We start from the raw sequence: 17916 nt of genomic DNA, 5'->3' as shown, positions 1-17916 counted from the left end.
GAAGGGCTGTGTGTGGAAAATGCAGCTGTGTGGAGAGAGATGTGACTGTGTGGAGACAGATATTTTCAGAGAGGATTTTTCCTAAGCTTTCATTTGCATTTATGCACTTTCTTGCATAACCCTGGTGGTAGCTGGGGGATGATCCCCACCCCAAGCTACTGATAGCACACCTTAATCCCAGCACGGAGTCCTAGCTCTATGAGTTAGAGGCCAGCCTGATCTAAAGTGCAAGTTCCAGGACAGCCAGGCTACACAGAGAAACCAAAGAATAAAATAAAGCAAGAGTTCTTAACCACCGAGCTCTCTAACACCATCTCTGTGGATCTCTGCTGGCAGATAAGCCATGCACGTTCTGTGAGACAGCGTCCCTGCTCTGCTTCATCCGCTGTTCTCTGCTGCTAGGGCTGACCTTGAGCAAATTTCTTCACGGTGGCTTCTCATTTCTGTGGATCTCTGACGATGAGTGAGGTCAGATTTGCAGTGGAGAACCTTCCTCCATTCTTTACATTCTGTAAAGCTTCTCAATTATGAGTTTCCCTGATGTACAGTAAGTCTGACTTAGTGTAGAATTCTTCTGTAAATACTTGAAATCCTTCTTGCCCGAATTACTCATACACAGGGCTTTTCAGTGATCAGAGTTCTCTTATGTCCAGTGACTGCTGACTTGAGGCAGGTTTTCCTGTGATCTTTATTCATGAAGCTTTTTCCTGTGTGCCTTTTCTGATGTGCTGTGAGCTGACACTTCCAGTGGAAAGATTTATTACACTCTTTACATTCATAAAAATTCTCAGATGAATGAGTTATCTTATGTGCAGTAAGCTGTGACTTATGGGAGAAAGCTTTCCTGCATTCTGTACATTCATAAGGCTTCTCGCCAGTGTGAGTTCTCTGGTGTATCAGGAGCTTTGACTTTCGGGAAAAACATTTCATGCACTCTTCACATTTATAAGGCTTTTCACCCAAATGAGTTTTTTTATGTCGAGTAAGGTCTGAGTTGTAATAGAAAGCTTTCTTGCATTCTGTACATTTATATGGCTTCTCACCTGTATGAGTTACTTTATGTGCATTGAGATGAGATATACGGAAGAAAGCTTTCCCACATCCTTTACATTCATAGATCCTCTCTTGTCTATGTGTTTTCTGATGAGCAGTGAGGTCTGACTTCCAATGGTACATCTTACCACATTCAGTACATTCAAAGCGCTTCTGTACATTATGAGTTCTTCTACGATGCTTGATGAGGGTTGAGTTATTGGAGAAAGTTTTCCCACATTCCCTACATTCATAGAGGTTCTCTTCGCTGTACAACATCTGGTTCTTGTTTTCCCTTAACTTCTGGTGAAATGTTTTGACGGGAGCTCTCCCATGACATGATCTGGTCCCTTTGTAGACTTTCTGTGGAGTCTCCCGTTTGGCCTTGAAACAAAAGAATTTGTTAAGATTCATTAGTGCTCCAGCACTTTTTCCTAGAATGAGCTGCCTAATATTCCAAAGTATGATTTCTCATAATCTCTAAATATTTGTGTGTGCTCTTTACCACTAACTGATTTAGTCTCCTTAAAAATCATTATCCACATATACTACATTCAGTACTTTGTTTCCACGTAAGCCACACTGTGGACAAGGAACGGATTTCAAGTATTTACAGAATTTACTAGAAGTCTCTTTGATATGAAATTTCTTTATGTATCAATAATATTGCCTTTGTTTCAAAGGCTACCCCTCTTTGAAAACACTAACACTATGAACTTTATTGATATACAAACTAAGCCACTGAGGACTCTGGCAGGCTTAAATGGATGGCAATCATCAGGTCCTTCTCAGCTGGCATCCAGTCAGGCTCACTACAGAGAAGCATCCAATCAGGCTCACTACAGAGAAGCATCCAGCCAGGCTCACTACAGAGAAGCATCCAGTCAGGCTCACTACAGAGAAGCAGTACACTCTAAGTGCAGAACTATGGTTTCACCTTACATTACATGTTTACTTACTTCAATCATGTCTTCATTTGGTATCTTTTGGTTAGTTATTTCAAGTTGCCCCCGATGTATCTCAGGATTTTCCTTGCTGGTATCAATCAGGGCACTCACTTTATGAACACCTATAATATTAAAAATGTCACAATTCAATAATAAAATATATTTTTTTAGAATTCAAACATAAATGACAAGTCACCCCTCCACATGCTATTGTGCTGGCTAGTTTGATGTCAATTTGACACAGCTAGAGTCATTCTGAAAGTGGGGACCTCAATTAAGAAAATGCCTCATCAACTGGCCTATGGGCAAGCCTAGGGGACATTTTCTTTTCTTTTCTTTTCTTTTTTTTTTTTTTTTTTTTTTTTTTTTTTTTTTTGCCAGAGCTGAGGACCGAACCCAGGGCCTTGCGCTTGCTAGGCAAGTGCTCTACCATTGACCTAAATCCCCAACCCCGGGACATTTTCTTGATAGACGTGGAAAAGGGAGTGGTCACATGCACCACTGGACTGGTGGTCCTAGGTCCCATAAGAAAGCAGTCTGAGCCGGGGAGCAGTGGCACACACCTTTAATCCCAGAACTCAGGAGGCAGAGCCAGGCGGATCTCTGTGAGTTCAAGACCACCTTGGTCTACAGAGAGAAATCCAGGGCAGGCACCAAAGCTACACAGAGAAACCCTATCTCGAAAAACCAAAAAAGGACTCAAAAAAATCAAAACAAAACAAAACAAAAAAACCCCAAAACTTTGTGATTTATGAAGGATGAGCAGGAACGAAGCTAGAAGATATTATATTATAGTAGCAGAAATAAATAACTATATGTATGAATGGAAGCTAGCTTGAACTGTTATGTATGTGTATATAACTTGGATCCAACTGTGCACATGTGTGCAAGTAATTATTGTTCAGAAAAAACATGCTTTAAACAGCAACCACGTGGCTTTCCTCCATCTTGGCTGGTGACCTCATAGGCAGCCACATAGCTGGCAACCATCTTTTACTAAAGGTTATAAAGATCTATTCAGGTTAACAAAAGCTAACTTAGAGAGTTACACCTAAGTACTTGTGTCTTTACCAAGTGTTCACAGCAAGCTTCTAGAGAATTTAAATATACATAAACAAATGTTTCATAAATAAGGTATTTGATAAATATTAAAGCTGCACCTCAATGCTTGCTCTGCCAGGTATACTTTATAATTTAAGATTTACCCATGTAATAAGATAATGGTTTTAAAGACATGAAGGAACCATAGGGAACAGCTGGGGTTTGAAAATGGATGGCAGGACTAGAGTTCCAGAGAGTCTAGCTGCAGTGCTGGACCTTAGCAGTTCTGAAAATGCCAGGTGGTGATCACCAGAAGCACCGGCCACAGCAAAAGGGAGCAGGCAGGCTATGTATGTGCTGCCAAGGGCGGGGCCAAAGAAATCATCCAAGACTCTAAGTAAAAGAACCAAAAGGACCATAAACGAATCCCAGATATTGAACTCTGGGATTGTTTGCACTTTGGAGCTTGGTTTTACTTTATACAGATTGTGATGATGCCATGTTTTCTCCTTCTTTAAGTAAAAGAAGGTATTTTATTTTTGATACTGCAGAAAGACATTTGAGAGATCTTAACCTTTTTAAGGATAGTTTTTAAAATATTTGAAATTTTTAAGGCTACGGGATATTTTAAGTTTATTAAATGCTCTATATTGTTAATATATGGACTTAAAAGGCTAAAAATTAGAGTCAGAGCCATAAGAACCAAATGCTAACCAGAAACTGGGATGTTCATTTCTTGTGATACAGCAAGACAATGACCTAAGCAGTCCAGCAAAGGGCTTGAAACATCTTCTGACTCCGTGAGTCCCAATCCTTTGGGAGTTGAAAAACCTTTTTACAGGGATGGCCTAGGACCAACTGTATGTCAGATGTTTGCATTGAGATTCAACAATGGCAAAACTGCAGTTATGAACTAGCATTGAGAAAGTTGGGAACTAGAATGCCTCTCATTATCCAGGGTCCATTAAGGCTTAAAAATGTTGCCTAGCCAGGCAGGTGTGGCGCACGCCTTTAATCTCAGCACTTGGGAGGCAGAGCCAGGCGGATCTCTGTGAGTTCGAGGCCAGCCTGGGCTACAGAGCGAGATCTAGGACAGCCTCCAAAGCTACACAGAGAAATCCTGTCTCAAAAAACAAAACAAAACAAAACAAAATGTTGCCTAGCCTCTTCATCTTTGCTAAGTTTGTTAAGCTTAAGCTATTTGGATAAACTTGAGTCATATAAATGTTTTCTATTTATACTAAAAAAAGAAAGAAAGAAAGCAGACTGAGCAAGCCATAGGGAACAAGCCAGTAAGCAGTATCCTCCACGGTTTCTGCTCTAGTCCCTGCTTGAGTGATGGACTGTGCTGTGGAACTATAAGCTGAAATAAATCTTTTCGGCCCCAAGTTGCTTTTGATCATGGTGTTTTAGCATAGGAACAGACACTGACCCACGGTAAGGGTACATATTTTATTCTGTAATGAATATAACAAATTACACTAACAGATACCAGGTTCTAACTCATGTTTCCTTTGCTTTGTTTTATTATTGAAATATAAAATTAATTCATGCTCATTGTAGAAGGTCATCAGTTCTTTCTAATTTTACAGGATAACTTTGTTGGTCAGAGAAATCTTGCTTCACAATTTGTCTCGGGGGTTCAAATGCATGAGCCTATGCTTTCCGGTCAGCACAGTCTTTGCTAAGACACATGTTGTGCCAATGTTTGTCTTCTAAAGTAACTAAGTGCAGTCCTCTTGCCAGTTTCAGGATTCTTTCTTTTGTACTTCTGGCAATTTCCTTTTAATGACCCTTGAATGGTCTTTTTGGATCATGTCAACTTTTTGTATCAAGTCATGGTTCTAAACTGCTCACACACCTAGATTAGTCACCTAGATTCCCAGGCCTCTAGTCCCTTCGTTGCTACTGTGTGCCAGATTCACAGGCTGCACTTCTTTTTGTATTCATTCACTCTGTGTGTGGGGGGCGAGGGGGGTTGTATGTGGGTGTGTGTGGTTAGGTACATGCATGCCATGGTGCATGTGTGGAGTCCAAGAACAACCTGAAGGGAGTCTGTTCTCTTCCTCCACTATGTGGGACCCAATGATGAAACTCAGGTAGTCAGGTCTTGCACACTGAGCCACCCCATGGGCCACGTTAGGTTTCTTAATCATAGCCCGGGGGTATTAAGTGTTATATTTTCTCTCAATCTAACTGTAATAATTCTCAACCCTAAATGCAATCCCTGCTTTGTTTTGTTTTATTTTTTTCTGTCACACTATATACTCTATGATGCATTTTAGTAAATTTTTAGTTATGGTTGAGCATTTCCCTTTCAAGATCTCAGGTTGTATTTTCTTTCCCAATCTCTCTGAATTTCTTACTGAAGATTCTAAATTTCTTGGGAAAGATTTAAATTTAAATTTATTCTTCATTCATCTATTTATTTGAAAAGTCAGGTCAGTGATCATTAGTAAATGTAGCGTATGAATTTTGTGCCTGGCATCTTTTCCACTTCCTTATCTTTGGAATCAGTTATTAGAGGGCCAATATGTGTTGGAAGCTTTATCGTCTTTTGTCTGTTTTGCCACAATTGATGTTTCCATACTGTAACTTGTACAACAGTGAGGCGCGATCAATCTTCCATTTTATGCCAGGGACTTGTCATTAGTCTTCACCTGTAGCCTTAGCCTACTACATCACTTAGAGGAGAAAGTAAACCCAATGCAGAAGTGACAAAGGCAACTCATACAACACCAGTAACTACACAGACATACAAAACAGTGAAAATGAAACCTAATGAATGTTAAAACGATATGAAAGCAGGCGATAATACAGTACATTCATGTACTTAATATATTAAGTATATTAAATGTCTCTAGGCTACTGATTTCCAACTGTATCTATATTCTAACCATGATCACTATCAAGTCATTAATTTATACCCAACTACTAATCACATCTCAAAGCGAAAGGGAAATTAAATGAAAATATCACTGTTTGCTTCTGCTAACATAAATACTCCTATGTATCTTTCCTGGTAAACATTCTTTCTGGCTATTCATCACCCGTCTACCTTCAGCCCACTCTGCTCTATCCAACTGCAAGCTCTTTTAGAAGAGAGGTATTGGGGTTGGGGATTTAGCTCAGTGGTAGAGTGCTTGCCTAGGAAGCACAAGGCCCTGGGTTCGATCCTCAGCTCCACAAAAAAAAAAAAAAAAGTATCACGTGATCAGTACTGGTAACATGACAACTACTTACCTATAAATGAAAAAAGAGCAGGTTTTTGAAAAGTAAAGTCACAAAGGTCCAATAACAAAGCTATTATATTAAAACAAGTACGATAACAGGACAAACAAGAAATCAGGTCAAGCATTTAATCAGTGAAAAGTGGCTAAGAAGATCTATACAGGGTTTGTTTCGGCAGATCTCAGATATTTTAGGCAAATCTTCAGCAAGAAAATCAGGGTGAGCCGGGCGGTGGTGGCACACGCCTGTAATCCCAGCACTTGGAAGGCAGAGCCAGGAGGATCTCTGTGAGTTCAAGGCTAGCCTGGTCCCCAAAGCAAATTCCAGGAAAGTTGCAAACCCTGTCTCGAAAAAACCAAAAAAAAGAAAAAAAAAAAAAAAAAGAAAGAAAAGAAAAAAAGAAAATCAGGGTGATGTTGTGACACCACAAATATTCTTTTAAAACTGGATTAAGAAAAAAAAGTTGCTGGATGGTGGTGGCGCACGCCTTTAGTCCCAGCACTCAGGAGGCAGAGGCAGGTGCATCTCTTGAGTTTGAGGCCAGCCTGGTCTCCAAAGTGAGTTCCAGGATAGGTTCTAAAAACTACACTGGGCTGGAGAGATGGCTCAGCGGTTAAGGCTGTTCTTCCAGAGGTCCTGGAATGAGATCTGGCGCACTCTTCTGGCATACAGGCAGTACAATATATACATAATAAATAAATCTTTTAAAAAAATAAAAAGCTACACAGACAAACCCTGTCTTGAAAAACAAAAACAAAACAAAACAAAACAAAACAAAAACCCACCCAAAGAAAAAAAAGAAAGAAAAAAAAAGGTTAGACCCATGTGACCAGCTGTTTCAGGACTGGGTTTCGATGAAATCGGATTAAAACAGCAACAGCTCAGCACGGCCAGCACCTGCATGCAGCACCTCTGAGCTCTCTGCCTGCTGACCTCCTAGCACACGTTCACTCACCCGGGAAGCTCTGCACTGAAGCTTCTGCTAGGCTCCATGGCCCAGAGCCACATTCCAAATTGAAGATCAGCTTAGGCTTGGCCATGCAGGGCTCTGTAAATGGGAAATAATAATAAGCAAATGGTGCCAGGGTGTATGACGGTCTACTGAGAAACCACAGCTCCACTTCGGGAATTGTTCCATAGACTTATATCGGTCAGAGAAGATTTGTATTCTCATTCTTCAATAGCTAGAAGACCTCCCTTTTGTGGCATTAAACTGCAAGGTAGATAACCCCAATAATGATCTTGAGAAAGTTCCGTGGGCTGGAAAGATGGCTCTGTCTAAGAGCAAACACTGCTCTTGGGAGACCCAAGTTCAGTTCCCAGTGTCCAAACTTGGCAGCTCACAACTGTTCAATTCAAGCTCTGGGCGATCTAATGCCCTCTGGTGTGCACAGGTACCCACACACATGTGGTACTCACTCTCCCAGACACATATACATAGCTACAAATAAAAAGAAATCTTAGGAGTAAGTGATGATTTCTCTACTTGTTAACCAAGGAGGAAGTATTTGCTGAGACTGACAGGGAGTTCCACTCACTCAGGAACAGCAGGTTGCTGTAGTTCTCCAGCATCACATCCCTGTAGAGGGTCCTCTGGGAAGCATCCAGGCCCTGCCACTCCCGCCAGGTGAAGCGCACAGCTATGTCCTCAAATGACACCAATCCCTGTAATGACACATTTCTCTTCAGTTCAAGGAACACAAAATCAGAGTTCACCTCTCTCCTCCCTCCCTCTCCCTCCCCCTCCCCTCCCCCCCTCTCTCTCTCTCTCTCTCTCTCTCTCTCTCTCTCTCTCTCTCTCTCTCTGTGTGTGTGTGTGTGTGTGTGTGTGTGTGTGTGTGTGTGTGTGTGTTACTAGTTTCTTACAGAAGGTACAGCTTGACTTGTATTCTGTATCATGGAATGAGAAAAATCAACACAGGCATCTTTATCTCTGTGTCAACATAGTGGTTCAAGAAAACAAAACTAGCCTTTTTCTTTATCCCAAAAGAAAAAAAATCCATAGAGGAAGACACGGGTATGTGAGGTAGGTGTTAGTAAGCGCAAGGGTAAAGAATACATGATGAACCCAATCATAAACAATAACATTCAGTCTCCAAAGGAAAAAATGCTGATGTTGAGGCTGGTGTCACAGCGCTGTGTTACAGGTGTATGCCAAGGTATGAGCTCAGTTCTCAGTGCTGACCATAGAGTATGTCTTAGGGTTACTTTTGTTGTGATCAATCACCACAACCAAAGGGAGGAAAGGGTTTATTTCACTCAGTTTATCATGAGAAGCAGTGAGGGCAGGAACTCACGCAGGGCAGGATCCTGGAGGCAGGAGCTGAGGCAGAGACCATGGAGTAGGGCTATTACTGACTTGCTTCCCCATGGCTTGCTCAGCCTGCTTTCTTATAGAACCCAGGACCACCAGCCCAGGGACAGCACCACCCACCATGCTTGCTTACAACCCCATCTTTTTGTTTGTTTGTTTGTTTTTGTTTTTGTTTTTCAAGACAGGGTTTCTCTGTGTAGCTTTGCGCCTTCCTGGAACTCACTTTGTAGACCAGGCTGGCCTGCCACTGCCTCCGAGTGCTGGGATAAAGGTTGCGTGCCTGCTTACAGCTCCATCTTATGGAAGCATTTTCTTAACTGAGATTCCCTCCTCTTAGATGACTTCAGCTTGTGTCAACTTTACATACAACGATGCAGCACAAAGTCCTATTCTCAACCTGTTAGTTGCAGCTCCATGTGGGGTCATAACTGAAGGTTGGGGGTCAAAAAACTGGGGAACACTAAAAATCAAATGTGGACTGAATTCAAAGTGTTATTGGCAGGGCTCAACTCTGTGCTACAGGCCGATTTCACTGTCGTCTCTGTTCAGATCATACAACATGCATGCTTTGCACAGTGTGCACCACTGCATCACAATAGATGCTGCTGCCTGGGACACTCCGGCTCAGATTCAAGGATATTATAAATTGTAAGTTTTGTACTCTACATAGTCATCTGCATTTTTTTTTCTGAGACAGGGTTTCTCTGTCGCTTTGGATCCTGTCCTGGAACTCGCTTTGTAGACCAGGCTGGCCTCGAACTCACAGAGATCCACCTGCCTCTGCCTCCTGAGTGCTGGGATTACAGGTGTGCGCCACCACTGCCCAGCATGTATGAAATTCTTAATACTTAACTATTAGGAATTTACTAATCAGATATGGCCTATATGCAGGCTTTTATAGCCTTTTTTCTCATCGGAGAAATTTTTATAAAAAGACAGTGCTGGGTGATGGTGGTGGCGGCGGTGGCAGTGGTGGCACACACCTTTAATCTCAATACTTGGGAGGCAGAGGCAGGTAGATCTCTGAGTTCGAGGACAGCCTAGTCTACACTGTGAGTTCCAGAATAGCTAGGACCACACCGAGAAACCCCATCTCAAAAAAAAAAAAAAAAACAAAACCAAGGGGAAAAAAGGGGGGGAAGGCTAAGAAGAATGAATATGTGTAAGAAAGAAATATAAAAGGTTATAGGTATAGAAACACCATCCTAATAAGAAGAAAACACATTTTGGCAAGGACTTTGTATGACAAAATAGTTTTGTACTTAAGTAAAGGATTATGGAAAAGAGGTCAGGACAATGGGGCTGGAGAGATGGCTCAGAGGTTAAGAGCACTGGCTGTTCCTTCAGAGGTCCTGAGTTCAATTCCCAGCAACCACATGGTGGCTCACAACCATCTACAATGAGATCTGGTGCCCTCTTCTGGCCTGCAGGCTGAACACTCACTGTATACATAATTAATAAATAATTCTTTAACAAAAAAAAGAGGTCAGGACAAAATCAGAAGTTTAAAATATGTCAGTGTCTAACACAATGATTGCAAGCCCAGTGGCCACTTTGAGATCTTTGGCATCAGTTAACTCTGCAGCTCACACATGATTGAGCCTGTATGATAATGAGTATGTCAGAGACGGGTAATGCCTGGGGGGTGCTCACGAACCTAAGACAGAATGCCTGTGTGGCCTGGGCAGGTGTCTCCATGACGGGTAAAGTGATCTGCTGGACGTCCCACACAACCTAAGTCAGAAACTCATTTTTTAGTTAAAGGGGGGGACCTGTAGGGCCCTGGCCCCCGTTTTGGCTAACTGTTGCCTTGCTTGCTGACCTTGACCTTGATGTCCTCCCTATGCTGATTCCCTGCCAGGTTCCACCTCCTGAATGCTTAAAGGAAGTTCCTTGTCTGTGTATCCTGCATATTGGACGTTAACAGCTTAGATGCAAGATTATAAAAACATCTGTATCGAACTTCTGTCCTCCAGGGTTCTCCCATTGTACTGTAAGCCTGTATTTAAGACCTCCTCCCTCCTTCAATAAATGGCATTCGGCATTCCAAAAAAAAAAAGTATGACACAATAAGACTTGTAAAAATTAACTTAAGTGGCATTTGTAAAAATAAATAGAGCAAGGACTATGTTTTGTTCAGATAATTGTAGTTCCTGAGTCAAGTTTTTAGTGTTACAGAACAGCTGGGTTTCAAACCACAATCTGTTGTGGGTATTTAACAGCTATATTGGAAGCTAAAGCCAGTAAGAAAAGAGGCTGAGCTGACAGCCAGTATTTTAGCTATTGCCCTCAGGTCAGCTAGGTAACACACAGGGGACCAGAAGAGAAAGGAACTCTTTTCAGCAAGCCCCTGACCCATCCAAGCAGGTCACACAACTGATGGGGGGAGCGGGGGAAGGGAGAGAGGGGGGAGAGAGACAGACAGACAGACAGACAGACACCAAGGTTCTCCAGACAAGTTGCTAAAAGCAACCCTTAAGAAGCCTGGTCTGAGTCAAGCTGCAAAGACTCTCATATAAGCCAAGCAGCCTTGAAGAAGCAGATAAGCATTGAGCTGCCTGAAAGAGGTGTACACACGAGGACAAAGTCACTTGGGAAGTACAGCCTCCAACTTTTACAGTGTTCCCAGGTTCCCAGCTTTTGTGAGCTGTCACCCAGGCTGGGGTGGGCTTTGGCGGATGCAGCTGTCTTTGCTTCTGTAAGTAACCCCTCACCCATATTTCTGTCAGTAAAATTCATTGGTCACCAAAAAAAAAAAAACCCACAAAACAAAAAAACCTTGTCTGGCCATAACAAAGTTTTTGTGGCTAGCTACAATACCCAGGGGGAAATTCTAACCCCAAACAGCAGTATTATAAAATAAAATCTAACATCTCCCTACCAGGATTCTCATCCTGGCCTTGTCCTGCTGGGGACCTGATACTACACAGTCCCTACAAAGACAGTCATCCAAGTAGCCAGGTTTAGCCGATTAAAACTTTCTCTGACCCTTAAAGCCTAACTCACTGGGTCTCTGATAAGACTCAACAAACATCAGTCTTCCTTACAAACGTCAGACTTTACTGGAAAATCTCGCCCAACTTTGACTCCAGCTACTATGCTGCCAGCACCCACTGCTGGTTCAAGAGAAGACTCACTCTGTGGTGGCAGGACGCAGACTAAGAGAGGATGCTGTAACAGCCCCACATGAGCCCCTGCTGAGTAACTGTACTTCAGGCTAAAGAGCTGAACTAGCAGCCCTCACTAAGGTTCTCCACATGGGGCAGGAACTGAACTCACGTTTGGCCTCTGCTCTCCATGCAACCACACAGCCACCTTGGGGAGAAAGAGGGTCTTCTACTGCCGTAGTATCCCAATTAAACACACCCCTGAGATTTTGATATTACTGGAAATCATCTGGCTTCCAACTGAGGTGGCCATTATACATTTCAAGGCCCACCAGAAGGACCCTCTGACATTTCTGGGTCAATTAACAGGTCAAACAGGCTGTTAAGCTTCTGAAACAGGCTGCCTAACTTTCCTACCCACACTCTGCCTTGCCCTCAATATACAACTCAGGTGACTCTACAGGCTTTAGACCTGAAATCTGCAGCTACTGCCTCGATGGTTACAAAGCCCAGAAATGTCTATTGCTTCCTGGGTCCTCCCAATAGGGACTCAACAGTTTCACTGGGTCTCACAACTGGGAGCCAAAGTCCTCACCTTCTGATTACAAAGCCTCTTCAGACACTGTGATCTGTTCCAGAATTGGTCCTACCTGCCCAGTGTAATCCCGAAGGATAAAATATCCTTCCCACAGGATAAAAGACTCTCCAACACTTCCTGGATGAGACCTTATCAAGCACTCCTCAAGAGGCCTATCTGTCCATTCCTCTGTCCAGAGTTAAGACTGTCCCCACCCCAGCTCAAATGACCTACTCCTGTGAGTCTCTTGAACCTCCACTCCAAGTCCCCATTGAAGACACCAATGAGGAGGGACAGACCAATGTCAGTTCTTGGTTATTACCCAGCCCTTTAGTGCCCTACGCAATGTGGCTGGGTTTCTACAATAGGCACAGACTTCTTCCCATCCTCCCAACTCCACCATTATAAGTACCTGCCTCCTAAAACCACGCAATGATCACTTTTAACCACTGTGACTTCACAATTCTGTAGTCCCTTTTTGTTTTGAATTCTGTTTCTCTGACTCTTGCTGGTAAGATCTACTTCTTCTGATTACATGCCAGTAAGCTCCAGATGGTATTCTGAGTTATCAACCATTACCTCTGACACCTGTCTCCCAATGTGGTTGGCCCAAAACAGCATGACCACATGCAGGCTTAGAGGCCCAGACACAGCTGCGGTGACAGGCTCACTGGCAGGCAACACCCAGGTCCAGAAAAAGTCATGAGCTGAAACCACCAGAGGATGGGCCAGCATCTAAGGGGAAGTACCTGACATTGCAGACATTCCAACCAAAAGCATGTGGCTATCTTTTTTTTTTTAATTTATTTATTTATTATGTATACAGTGTTCTGTCTGCATGTATGTCTGCAGGCCAGAAGAGGGCGCCAGATCTCATTACAGATGGTTGTGAGCCACCATGTGGGTGCTGGGAATTGAACTCAGGACCTCTGGAAGAGCAGCTAGTGCTCTTAACCTCTGAGCCATCTCTCCAGTCCGCATGTGGCTATCTTAACATGCACAGCTATGGGTCTGCATTAATAATTCTTAATCAACCACTTAATTCTTTTTTTTTTTTTTTCTGATTATACAGGCTTTCATTTTAATCACTATATTTTGAGAATTCAGTTCATATTCTCCATAAATAATTCTGCCTAAACCTATAGCTCTAAGGCTGCAAACTTGTGCCCAGAAGTACAATGTAAAGGCAGAAGCTTCCAGAGCCTCATGTAGATCATCTGTCATATTTAGGTATTCAGTGCAGTTTCCCTGAAGTAAGTGTTAATGCTTAATTCTGGGTAAGTCTGTCATCTGTTGGCTCATCTTCTTACCATTGACTTAAGAACAAATAAGGGGCCTGATTAGAACAGCTCAGCAGGGCAAGGCCCCTGCCATCAAGGCTAAGGACCTGAATTCAGTTCTGCCAGATCACATGGTGGAAGAGAGAACTGACTCCAGCAAGGTGTTCTCTGGCCTCCATATGTGCACCCTGTCACCCCACAAACACACAGGGAGTAAATAAACATAGAAGAAAGTGGGAGGAAACAGGAAGAAATGGCAGCTGTGGTAATAGCTCTTTTCTTCTGTTCTTTGGAGATATGGTGTAGACTCTGACATGGTGAAAGACCCCAGTCCCCTGGGATACTTTCGTCTGCGGGAGGGTGCCCCAAAAACCAAGACTCCAAACCAGCAGATGCAACAAGCAAAAGGAATTTATTCAGCACTGGCTCGAGCAGACTCTCTGCCCCAATCAGTCAGACAGCCCCGAGCAGCCGTTACAAGTATTTTTAAAGGCAGAAACCACAGAATTAGCATAAGATACCAGGTGCCCCGAGTTTGGCCCAATTTAAAAATCATCATATATTTCAGCAATCATTTTGTTACGCGGGAAATTTTGTAACACTCATCATGAACTGGTTGGCTCAGGGGAGATCTAGGGGGAGCCAGTTACCCTGGAGGGGAGTTCCTATAGTTACAGGCCTGTGATTGTTGACATCTGACCTAGTTTGCTGGGCTCCCCAGATGGTCCTTATCTTGGTCCATTTGGGGAATTTCCAAACAGGGACTTAAGCTCGTTGTTTTCTATCTCTATGACTATAGACCTTGTCCCAGGGCCAGCATCTGGACTCTGAACTTTTTACTTATTTCCAGGAGGGAAGGTCAGTGCTTAACGCAAGCAAGTTTACAGAAGCAAAATCAGCAATTAGCAATTGTAAAATGTATCTCTAATTTTTTTCTTTCGATGTCAATTAAAAATCTTCTATTCAGTTATTTTCCCTCTTAAGGGAATTGATTTTCTCCAGCTGCTTTTTTTTTCTTCTTTAGGACTTTGTTTTATTTTTAAATAATCTTCTTTACTTTTTGAACGGGCAATTCATGCACATGCATTCATAAGCAACCGTCCCTATTTTGCATTCTATTTCTCCTGGATTCTCTTTTTTTAAAGAGAGTGTCATGCAACCACTTAAATCTTAACCGACCACTTTTCCCAGAACTGGAAGGGAAGTATGGCAAAGGGTGCATGTTAAAGGTTAACCTGTTTAAAGCAGCCAGCTCCGATATCCCTGGAATATGTATATAAGCTATAGGCACACACGTTTTCATATTCCTGGGCTCTTCATTTCCTTTCAAATATAAAAGTAGTGTTTAGGACAAGGGAATTTTTTTTTTTTAATCTTCCCACTACTTCAGACTTCTATGTAAATATTACATACTTCCGGCTGGTCTTCTTCGCAGACCCTCCTTTCCTGGCCCATTAGTCTCTTGGGTTCATCAACACGTCCCCAATCCTATAAACCCCAACTGAAGGAGCAGAACACTCCGTTTTAAAAAAACTCGATATCTTAGAGAGGACCTTGACAGGGGGCTGAACTTGATTCCAGGAAAACTACAAGTTTCAAAAACAACTACAATCGGCCCAAGCTGGGTCAGGACGACCTCACTGGAAGATAACCAACTACCAGAATACTTGGTAAACAACGCACTCCCCACCCCCTGAGCTGCAGTGGGCCTAGTCTCTGGGCGCCCAATGTCTCCACAGTTTCTGCAAGCCATTGATAGAAAACTCCCCCTAGACTGAGCCAATGGAACTTAAAGTTTGCATACCCTTACCCCAATTCTGAATCGCCAAAAGCATGGAACCTCCCTGCTTGCAGTTTGTCCCTTTAAAAACCCCTTACCCAATAGGCCGCACGACTGTTTTGGACGTGGCGAACTTGGAATTGTAATCATAAACCCTGTGTGTTTGCATCGGACACCGGTTCTGTGGCGGTCTTGCTTGGGAGTCTCCCAATGTTCTGCCCAGATCACGACCCCCAGAGAGACCACCGAAGACAGAGGGTGTCCAGAATCAAACAGCAAGGTTTATTGTAAGCGCGATACAAGCCAGGCAGGACTGTCCACTGGCACCTGTGGCAGCGAGGCAGGGAGGAGTTCCTCTTTCTCCGTGAAGCTAGCTTTTAAATGCAAAAACCACAATCCCCCACAGTCCCTCCCGCTCCCTTCTCCCCTAATTAGTATTGGTTCCATTTTCCCAGGCCTGTATGTTATCTTATTTTTCGTCTGTTCAGCTGCTTTGTCAGGACTTTTGCGAGCTGTGGCTATATTAAGATATCCTTGCCTAAGCTTTTTCCTCTGGAGACTAGAGTAGGGGGTCTTACAGAGGCCTCACACCAACACGGGCACAACACAACCCCTAAACCCCGCTCCCTGCACCCAGTTTCCGACTTTCCATACGGAACATGCAGTTCCCCATCTCTCCCTCCCAGTGTGTGAAGCCCAGAGAGGAAAGCTAGTGTGTACTGTGCTAGAGCAGTTGCAAGGTAATTAATTCCCTTCTCGTGCCTTCTTCCAGTGGCCCCGGCCCGGCAGCGCTGGGGCTGCAGAGAGCGCTGCGACCACCAGGCGGGGATCAGGGACGCCCGGGCACCCAGCGCCTGTCCAGCCACACCCGAAAGCGGAGTGGGGGTAGCGGAGCCGGGCCTGGGGACCCTGCAGCCGCGGAACCTGTCCATCCCCACCCCACAGCGGGGACCCTGCAGAGCCCGTACCAATCCATCCCCACCCACAGCGGGACCCTGCAGCCGCGGGAACCTGTCCATCCCCACCCCACAGCGGGGACCCTGCAGCCGCGGGAACCTGTCCATCCCCACCCCACAGCGGGGACCCTGCAGAGCCCCGTACCAATCCATCCCCACCCCACAGCGGGACCCTGCAGCCGCTACCTCAGTCCATCCCACCCCACAGCGGGGACCCTGCAGCTCCGTAGCTGTCCATCCCCACCCCACAGCGGGGACCCTGCAGCGCCCGTCTGTCCATCCCCACCCCACAGCGGGGACCCTGCAGCCGCGGGAACCTGTCCATCCCCACCCCACAGCGGGGACCCTGCAGCGCTCGTACCAGTCCACCCCCACCCCACAGCGGGGGACGGAGCCGGGCCTGGGGACCCTGCAGCCGCCCGCACCAGCTCCGCGGGGACGCCGCGCTCACCATGGCCGGTCCGTCTCGGAGCCCTGTGACTTTCCTCCAGGCTCAGCCAACCAACAGTCTCTGAATGACAGAGCTGAAAATGGCGAACTCGTGGAACTCAACCTCCGCGTTACTTTATAAGCCCGCCCCCTCCTCTGTCATAGGGCCTGAGTGGCAGCCAATGGCACCAATCCATTACGGAATGCGGGGCTTCCTGGGCTAGGGGCGGGGTTTAGCCCAGACTGACGTTTTTCTTGCATCTGTGGGTTTAAGGCTAAACTTGTGGTTATGAGGAAGTTCTTCACTGGTAGAAATAATGGTATTGTTGTGCCCAGATCGCGTTTAATCTTACTTGGGGGTGGGGGGGGAGTGCCGGTCACCGTTTCTCTTTGTCCCCTCAGGTGGGGACATTTGGTGATTAAACAATCACCATGGAGACTAGGGTTGGGACATTCTGTGATCCAGTAATCATCACCACATGAATACCTTGTGACTCTGTACTTTGACCTGGAATCTGGTTTGACTGTGAAAGACCCCAGACCCCTGGGATACTTTGGTCTGCGGGAGGCCGCCCCAGAAACCAAGACTCCAAAGGAGCAGATGCAACAAGCAAGAGGAATTTATTCAGCTGAGCAGACTCTGCCCCAATCAGTCAGACAGCCCCGAGCAGCCGTTACAGGCATTTTTAAAGGCAGAAGCTACAAAATTAGCATAAGATACCAGGTGCCCCAAGTTTGGCCCAATTTAAAAATCATCATATATTTCAGCAATCATTTTGCTACGGGGACATTTTGTAACACTTGTCTTGAACTGGTTGGCTCAGGGGAGATCTAGGGGGAGCGGTTACTCTGGAGGGGAGTTCGCATAGTTACAGGCTTGTGATTGGCTGACATCTGACCTAGTTTGCTGGGCTCCCCAGATGGTCCTTATCTTGGGTCCCATTTGGGGAATTTTTAAACAGGGACTTATTATTATTTTTTTTAATCTATAATTACAGACCTTGTCCCAAGACCATCGTCTGGACTCTGAACTTTTTACTCATTTTCAGGAAGAGGATGGGTCAGTGTCTAAAGCAAGCAAGTTTACAGAAGCAAAATCAGCAATTTGCAAAATTGTAAAATGCATCTCTAATTTTTTTTCTCATTCCCTCCTTTTTCCTTGGACTAATTTTAATCTTAAAATTTAGGGTGTCTGTATATTATCTTGTGGAGTGTCGGTCAT

General features: G+C 44.4%; 1 protein-coding gene across 1 annotated transcript; it reads right to left on the bottom strand.

Annotated features, from left to right (window-relative positions):
* Window positions 1-234: 234 nt before the first annotated feature.
* On the bottom strand, window positions 235-16817 carry LOC118587318 (zinc finger protein 809-like). The gene is made up of 5 exons (XM_036193205.1): window positions 16717-16817; window positions 7790-7916; window positions 7207-7299; window positions 1992-2101; window positions 235-1416 (listed from the first exon to the last, which is right to left on the bottom strand). The coding sequence occupies exons 1-5, from the start codon at window positions 16717-16719 to the stop codon at window positions 610-612; spliced, it is 1140 nt and encodes a 379-aa protein (XP_036049098.1). The 5' UTR covers window positions 16720-16817; the 3' UTR covers window positions 235-609.
* Window positions 16818-17916: the final 1099 nt, after the last annotated feature.

This window comes from Onychomys torridus, chromosome 7, assembly GCF_903995425.1.
Source record: "Onychomys torridus chromosome 7, mOncTor1.1, whole genome shotgun sequence".
Lineage (NCBI taxonomy): Eukaryota > Metazoa > Chordata > Mammalia > Rodentia > Cricetidae > Onychomys > Onychomys torridus.
Note: the sequence above shows the minus strand (reverse complement) of the source record. Positions and strands in the feature narration are given on the sequence as shown.

Coding starts and splice junctions, on each gene's coding strand:
- LOC118587318 (XM_036193205.1), bottom strand. Junction 2,102..7,206: donor TTCAGTGCAGAGCTTCCCGG/GTGAGTGAACGT, acceptor TTAATATTATAG/GTGTTCATAAAGTGAGTGCC. Junction 1,417..1,991: donor CAAATGAAGACATGATTGAA/GTAAGTAAACAT, acceptor TTTTGTTTCAAG/GCCAAACGGGAGACTCCACA.